This window comes from Charadrius vociferus, unplaced genomic scaffold (genome assembly GCF_000708025.1).
Source record: "Charadrius vociferus isolate BGI_N301 unplaced genomic scaffold, ASM70802v2 scaffold263, whole genome shotgun sequence".
Lineage (NCBI taxonomy): Eukaryota > Metazoa > Chordata > Aves > Charadriiformes > Charadriidae > Charadrius > Charadrius vociferus.
Genome location: NW_009647769.1, coordinates 2,379,754 through 2,388,292, shown reverse-complemented (window position 1 = coordinate 2,388,292; position 8,539 = coordinate 2,379,754). Strand labels below are relative to the sequence as shown.

At 47.0% G+C, this 8,539-nt stretch overlaps 1 protein-coding gene across 1 annotated transcript; it reads left to right on the top strand.

Moving 5' to 3' along the window:
- Positions 1-2: 2 nt before the first annotated feature.
- Positions 3-2,811, top strand: MLNR (motilin receptor; the record flags this gene model as incomplete). Its single annotated transcript, XM_009882394.1, has 2 exons — positions 3-564; positions 2,498-2,811. Coding segments are annotated over 2 exons (876 nt in total), but the record flags the coding sequence as incomplete, so codon positions are not given.
- Between the last annotated feature and the right edge of the window lie 5,728 nt (positions 2,812-8,539).

Genomic DNA, 8,539 nt, shown 5'->3' with positions numbered 1-8,539 from the left:
CCACCAACCTCTACCTGGGCAGCATGGCCGTCTCAGACCTGCTCATCCTCCTGGGGCTGCCCTTCGACCTCTACCGCCTCTGGCGCTCCCGGCCCTGGATCTTCGGGCAGCTGCTGTGCCGCCTCTCCCACTACCTCAGCGAGGGCTGCACCTACTGCACCATCCTCCACATCACCGCCCTCACCGTGGAGCGCTACCTCGCCATCTGCTTCCCCCTCAAGGCCAAGGTGGTCGTCACCAAGCGCCGGGTGAAGGCCGTCATCGGCATCCTCTGGGCCTTTGCCTTCCTCTCTGCCAGCCCCTTCTTCTTCCTGGTCGGCGTGGAGCAGCTCGACAACCGCACCGACTTCAGCCGCGAGTGCAAGCCCACCCCACAGGCCATGGAGTCCGGCCTGCTGGCCACCATGTTCTGGGTCACCACCTCCTACTTCGTCCTGCCCGTCATCTGCCTCAATGTCCTCTATGGCTTCATCGGCCGGGAGCTGTGGCGCAGCAACGCCCGCCTACGGGGCCCCAACACGGTCCTCCGGGAGAAGGGGCACCGCCAGACCGTCAAGATCTTGGGTGAGTCCCTCCTCTGTCCCTCCTCAGGCCTGGGGGGGGCATGGCTGGGGCCAGGACCATGGCTGGGGCTAGGACTGGGGCTGGGGCTAGGACCAGGGCTGGGGGGCCATGGCTGAGGCTAGCACCAGGGCCGAAACACCCACAGCTCCGGCGCAGGGTAGGGATAGCACAGGGGAGCATCCCAGCCACGCTGCCAAGCCCTCCAGTGCTCCCAGAGACTGCCGCCACAGGTTTTTTCACTCCCTCACAGCTGGGGCTTCACCTGGTGTAGCACTGCACATGCAGCAGCGTGACTGCCTTCTGTAGAAATACCCTTTTTCTGAATTTTACCAGGTGCAACCGAGTACAAGGTAGTCTGCAGCTTCACAAAACCCGTGGTAACGTCAGTAGCCTCTTCCAGTGGGCAGTGACACCTCTCAGTAGTAAATTTCTGCTTCTGAAAAATAAGTTTGATTTTCTTAGTGGTCTTTAATAGCTCTCCTAGGAGTAAATCCTCTGGTTGCCCAGGCAGGCTGAAAAACAGCAGCTTAACCCTTAGGAGCTGTTTGCAGACAAATCTCATACTAACAAAGCACTTCATGCTGATGTAGGATGCTGTTAATTTTTAGTTCATTTTCTTAGTCATTTTCTTAGTCTTTTTCTTCATTAACCTATCATCAGGCTCTGGAAAGTTAGAAATCACAGTTTGTAAATAGTGACCAATCTGCAGGGAAAAAAAGAAAAGAAAAAATAAATCCAAGTATTGATTAATGAGCATAAAACGAAATGCCCTGGGTTTTTTTTTTTTCTACCTTTAGCAAAGGTTTTATGTGCTACACGGGAGGGTTCTTTTACTAAGAGTGTAATCAGCTGGATGGAAATAGCGTAGCACAACGGAAAGAAACTAATAAGCCATTTTGCTAACTTATTTGAGGAAGGTATTTACGTTGGAGTAGGCACAAGTTTCCAAGAGAAACAACCGTGTCCACAATCTCCTCAGCACCCACTGAACCGGACCGATTCCCCCTTATCTCAAAGACCCAGCAGCACTACGCCCGGGATGTATTTCAGGCGTAAACTTGCTTGGGCTATATGCCTTTTTTATTTAAGCTCTGAGAAACACAAAGGGTGCTCCATAAATGATTATTTGGTTTGCTTATGTGCATTTATAAACAAAAATAATTAAAAATATGGATACGGTAATACACTTATTTAATTATCCCTCATCTGCTTCTGCTACGTTGCCATTGCAAGAGTGTATTTGTATTTGTTTGTATTGTGCTAAAAGGCGACACAAGACTGGGAGAACAGCTGGAGTGGCTCAGGCTAGAGATCCATCTAGTCAAATATGTCTCCAGCAGTAATTGTCTGGGGATACGTATAGGAGCTTCAGTGGAAAAAAAATCAATAGACCAACTACACTGTAAGTCTTTACGTTAGCAACCATCCCGTTACAACAGTGCGAATTCAGTGGGAGCTTGGGTGACCGGGGTTCAGACCTCACCCTACGGTCTTTTCCAGTAATGTGGGCATGTTAAAGAGCAGCTCTGCAGCAAATGGAGCTGCTGTGTGCTTCCCCCAAAACACCTCTTCTTGCGCTGACTTTTGTTTTCATATCACATACGTGGCATTACAGACGTTGCCGAGAATCTCTGTTGTGCCTGATGTTATTATATGGATGTTACGCCACTGTCGGTTGGTCACATTTTTCTCAGCAAACTCATCTCATGTTTTAGCTGAAGATTTTACCAGTTACCTTTTAATTGAAAGACTAACAATCGGACTTGATGCTATTCCTGTTTTCACGGTTTTCCAACAATTTAATGCCGTTATTTCTATATATCATTTGTACCGGTTAGAAGAACCCGCAAAATCAGCCACGTAAAATTTAGTTTACTGGGTAGTTGAAAAGTTAACTGGCTCCTTAACTATCACGTGTTATTTTGTCTTATAGCTGTGGTGGTTCTGGCCTTTGTAATTTGCTGGCTGCCTTTCCACATTGGCAGGATCATATTTATAAACACCCAGGACACCAGGATGATGCTGTTCTCCCAGTACTTTAATATATTTGCTCTGCAGCTTTTCTACCTGAGTGCATCCATCAACCCTATCCTCTACAACCTCATTTCGAAGAAGTACAGGGCAGCAGCCTACAAGCTGCTGTTGCCACACCGAGCTGCAGAAAGGGCTTTCACGGTAACGAAAGATGCCGGTGGCTACACGGAGACCAGTGCTAGCACAAGGAACGAGTACGCCACCAGCTTCTGAGTCTGCGCCCCGTGCTTTTCCAGGCATTCTCTGCCAAGGAAGGGGACTCCCTTTTCACAGGAGAGTCGCAAAAGGATGGACATTTGTCAGGGCGTGTGGTATTTTGTAACAATTTGTACTTTGAAATACTTGTATTTTTGTTAACAGAGCACGCAGAGACCATAAATGGGGTGCAACTGTGAAGGATAACTCAATAGGAAAAGCTGGAGTAAATTGCCAGTGTAACTGGCAGTGAAAGTTTCGGTTTATTACGTGTTGTTCAGTGCATGTATTCTGTGTGATTTCTAGTATTTGCTAAAAATCATAACATCGAGGACCACAAAGGAGGAAGGAGTTTGAGGTAGCAGCTCTGCTTGGGTACAGTAATGGGTAAAACTCCCAGACAGCCTTTGCCATTTTAAAATGGTTTTCTTATAAAATGAGATTTTACAAAACACAGCCTTGCAAGGAGATGGATGCAAAAGAAATCACCCACCACCCTGAACATCCTTGGAAGAAGGGGGCATATATTTTTAGCACCTGGCCTTGTAATCATGAAGGGGAGTTTCCCAGGGAGTTTCACTGACTCTTCCCTTGGGAAAGCATCTCCTCTGCGCAGCAGCCTCTGGTCTGACCCATGCGATCAAATAAGGTCTCTTATTTATATACTAGCAACCAATCCCTTATCTGTAAGAGTTTAGATATTCCTGATCACTTCCTCATTACAGACCCGCAGTGTAAATGTTGGCAGTATGTCTCCACATTATGTACTGCACATGCAAATAATACACTAAGTTAACCCATCTCACCACAAACGAGACTCATCACCGAATGTGCTGGAGTGCACCCAGGACTTACCGCTACGTAACGCTGTACTGCAAGTCAAAAACCAACTCACTAATTTTGCTCCGAAGATTTTAAATACAAACCTAAACTGTACAATTTAGGAAGGAGGCTTGTTGTGAGGAAGAGCTAGAAGGAGTCGCAGTACCGGTTTCTTTGGAGGACCATCGCACCTATGCATTTTACCTGTTACCTTCCTGGCTATAGTGAGATAAATGCGGACCAGAATCGATGATGTGGGACTGCGCATACAGGAGCATCACTAGTGGTATGCCCACACTTGCCCTTGCTAACCTTTGTTAATTAATGTGCCTGTAGATCAAAAAAGTAACGGCGGTGTTTACTGCATGATGGAGTTTGCTGGCATGCGAAGGCAGAATTCAACATCCAGCTCAGAGATCTCAAGATGGTAGAGTTGAACCCGAGCCTTCTCCGGGTTTTAAAAATATGACCAATTCTCCATTTAACAATCCATAGCTCCAAATCACTGAATAAAAAAATTATTTCTAAAGCCAGAAGAAGAACCCTAACTCGCTGCACACACGTTAATCTTTCTTCTTCTGTCAGCTTCATACTGCGGGGAGAGCAGTTGTCTGCAGGGCTCGAGCTGGGCTGCTTTTGCTGGGGGGGTGGTGTTATTAAAATGTTATAATAAAAGAACAGCTGGTATTTTGTGTTTGTTTGGACAAGTTATTTTTAACAATAGTCTTTGTAAATGTATGTAGACTGAGGGGGGGGAGCTTTGTCACATTGATATGTAGCCATGCAGCCTCTTCTGCATGCCTGTGATCTGCTGGTAAAGGCTTTTCCTTTATCACCAGCTACTAAATTGCGCTGGGAGATAAACATTTCCCCAGCAGAAATGTCCACAAAAGCAATCGCGTAGGTACCAGGAGCACGAGGTGCGAGGAGGCAGGGAAATGCCCCAGTGGGATGCTGCACTGAACCCTCCCTTTTTCCAGGGTGCGCTCCCTCCCGCAGAGAGCCCTGGCACCCCCTCTGCCCTCTAAGGGTGCTGGGTGTCCAGGGCAGGGCCCTGTGCGGCTGTGTCCTCTGTCCCTGTCCCTTGCGGCTGGGACCCTGTCTCGCCCCTCTCAAGCTGCTTGGAGGGGGACTGTGATTCTGCGGGGAGCTTCAGGCTCGGGCTGCTCCTGCTCAGCCTCAGACGCCACAGCAGAAGGCTTCTGCTCCTGGTGGCCGGCTCCGTGGAAATGTCTGTTTTTCTGAGGAAGTCATTTGTATCCCTGTTACAAATACGTCTTTTGCACGCTTAGTAGAATAACACAGGCAGCAAACCCCATTTGTGAGCTTGCAGTGTCTTTTTCTTAATGCCCTGTTGCAGCCAGAACAAACACTTTGGAAACAGATGGAGTTTGGGGAGTTTCCTCAGAACTAACCAGGCCTGGCGCTACTGTCTCTGGTGGTCAGTACTGGATTGTGTAAGAAGTGATGTTGTAAATAAAAAAAATAGCACTGTCTTATTTATTGCCAGGAACTCTGTGTTCAGGTGCAGCCAGGCTATCTTTAAAAGAAATATTTCAGAAGTAGTTTCCATACAGTCTATAAAATAGAAGGGAAAATGGACTGGAGGTGCAGAGCAACTTTGCCAGGGAGAGAGAAAGAAATTATAAGGATAATTTTTAAAAGATAGAGAAAATGGGGGGCTTTAAAGGAAAAGTACCAAGAATGGATGATAAAAAGAAACCATGTTGAGGTATTCTGTGTCTTGAGAGCGCACTTAGTTATGTTGAAATGCACATGAAGGAAAGTCGGTGATTTGACACAGCCCACGACTGACCCTGGAGACTTATTAGAGTGTGATTGTACTGAGGAAGACATTAAACCTAAATTAACCACCTGAAGTCTGAAAGGGATCTAAACCCGTTCATTCTTAAACACACGAGCAGGTTTTTCTGAACAGAGCAGAAAGAAAGTCCTCCCCTGAACCGTAGCCTAAGGCCAGGGGATGCTTGCCAGGTCCCGCAGGGTCAGCTTCTCCCGCTCGCTGGGGGACCTGCGGCCTCAGGCAATGCTCGCTGACCGCCTGCCCCAGGCTGGCAAAGCTGCCGGGTGCCCACCACTGACTGTCAAGCAGTGCAGTAAGAAAAAGAAATAGAAAGAGCTGGTAGCTCAAGGGCAAGCTGACGAAAGACACCCGGAAAATCCATGGAAACCCTTCTCTGGGAGGGAGGCTACATCTGCAAAATCTTACTAGTTTGATGCAGACACATCTAAAGCTTGTGAAAGCTTTACAGTCTAAACAGTTGTGACAGAGGAAGAAGAGTGATGGTCTCCAATGAACAGATCGTCAGTACGAGATCTGCCCGTGGCTGCTTGCGAGTCCAGCCTCCCGTGAGCCCGCTCTGAGGGCTGCTGTGACTGCTTAATACATTTATTGATACCTGCTTTTAAGTCAGCAGTTTGTCACATCTGTTAGGTATAAACAAAGCTGCTAAAGTTATTGGGAAAACACTTTTGAGTGTTCTGTTAACTCCAGTTAAGTATGTCAGCTGAGAACACCCAGCTTCATTCTGACAATAGTCGCCTGCTCACACTTACCGTTCCGGTGTATCAGAAACGGAAAGCAGTGGCTGCTGCAATCGGCAATGCCAGGGCAAGCGCCAGATAGTCACTCCTCGACAATCTTCCTATTTTCTATCTAATTTATGTCTTCGTTAAACAGCTGTACATGGTGTATGTAACTCCATAATAAATTTGGGGTATGACATTCCCTGGCTGTAACATAATTTCATCTGCGTTTGCAGCATAACGCTATGTCACCATTTCACTTAACATGACTCTAAATTAAGTATGCATTAGACTATCTAAATTAGACAATAGCTATTAGAAATCTGTTCTAAAAATGGAATTTCTGTTCTAAAATACACATGGAAAACTAGTTGTTTCTTACTCTAAGAACCAGTATTTCTCTCCTCTATTTAATCAGATAGCCTGATCTCATAAGGGAATCAACGCACCTTTCACCCCTAGTAAGTTGACACTTCAGGGGTGATTGCTTATTTCCCACTCAGCAAAATACATACAGAGGTATGATGTACTCAGTTTAACTAAAACTTTCTCTGGATTGGAAACAAATGGTTCTTCTTGTCCTTGTGGATCATCTGCATTTGGTTTTTTAACCAATTGATTTACAATTTACAAAGATTTTTATAGTGCTTTACTACAAAAAGACAAACAAATCCTATTTTCCTTTCCCCTGTCTCCTCAGAAGTCTTGTGAATCAAGCAAACAAGATTTCTTCCAAGGGCATCTCCTGCGAGGAATTGAAACATTTACAGATGAGCTTCCAAATGCCACCATTTCAAAAAGTAATTGCCAGAAACCAGATAGCAGCACCGGCTTTGTGGGATCCTTCCAAGGAAAAAGCATGATGCTGCGGAGAGCGTGGGGCAGCAGCAAAGACCCACTCGGGGCTGCGCGGAGCAGCTCCAGGGCATCCCACAGGCATCTCCTTCCCTGTTTGCCATTGTCCGTGGGATTATGGCATCAGGGCAGGGTGAGGGGACTGTCACCTCCTTCCCCAGCCTCCACGTGTCAGCTGCCCTCCCTCTGCTATGGCAGGCTTTCCCCTTGGCTGGCACTGGCCTGGGTCTGAAAATAAAAAAAGGCTTTTGCTGTCTGTTTTTCTCTTTAATGTATCAATTAGAATTAAAAAAAAGAAAAGAGAGACAATTAGTAGCCAGAGGGGCAGGAGAGCCGAAGCACCATCGCTGTTTTATACGTGTTTGGCACGCTCACAGCAATTGACCTTTTGGTGAATAAAGACTTTCCAAGTTCAAAGCTGCTCTTTTACTTGCTAAAATGATGCTGTCTCCAAAGGCATTTGGTACCGTGCTGCATCACTCCCACAGGAAACACAAAGCCTAAGGCCATCTCTGCCATTCAAACAAAGAGATTACACAAAGTAAGTGGAAAAAGAGCCAGGTATAAAGTGACACAGGTGCAACCAAAACAGCTCTGAATTGGCTAAGCATCACCCCAGCTTTGGATCAGTCAAGTCTGATGGGAACAAGCCCCAGAGTCCCTGGGGTGCCACCTCCTATGTGATTAGGAACAGGCTTAACTTCACCAAAAGAAGCCACTTTTGTGTTCAAATTAGTAGCCACAGATATATTTCCACTGCTTTAGGGAACTATTTACAAACTGGATTACTGTTACTGTATGCCCCTGGGTACCATGATGCTGCACTCGAGCTTTGGTGGGGGTTTCCTGCAGCTCAACAGAAAACTGAGGGCAAACATTGCAGCTGGGGGCAAGGTTTGCATTTGAGGATCTGAGGGGGCAGATATGAAATTAAACTTCTCTGGCACTTTGTACCAGTAGATCTTAAAACATTTCCTCATGGGGCAAAGCACAGCATTCCCGCTATGCTGTAGGCTCAGGTCCAGTTGTTATGTGCTGTTTATTGCCGATATGGGCTCAGTGTCTCTGATGACAAGGCAGGCACAGGTTTGCAATAATGGGGTGAATACCAAGTAAGCAAGGATCTTTGGAGCCTGCCCAGATGTCACTGATGGAACCCCAGTGAGCCTCAAACCTCTAGGGAACAAAAGCAATGCTGTCTTCTGCACAGTCTCCCTACTGTAGGAACCCTCTGGTGACCCCAAATGTCAAGGTTGATGCCACCCAGTGCTTCCACAGGCCACACAACTCTCCAGGCATTTCACCTAAGTCAGTGGCTTCCAGGTCATTTAAAAAAGCCAACCTCGGACCAGAAAATGGCTCTCCAGGTTGGGAAGTACCTAACAGAGATGAGCTCCAAACCTCCTCCTGCAACACCAAGCAGCAAGGCCCACTGGTCTATCCGTCCTAGGACAGGCACATCCAAGAGTCCCTGTCCTCGTTTCCCCGCAGCCACGGGAAGAGGTCCCCTATGCTTTGCCTC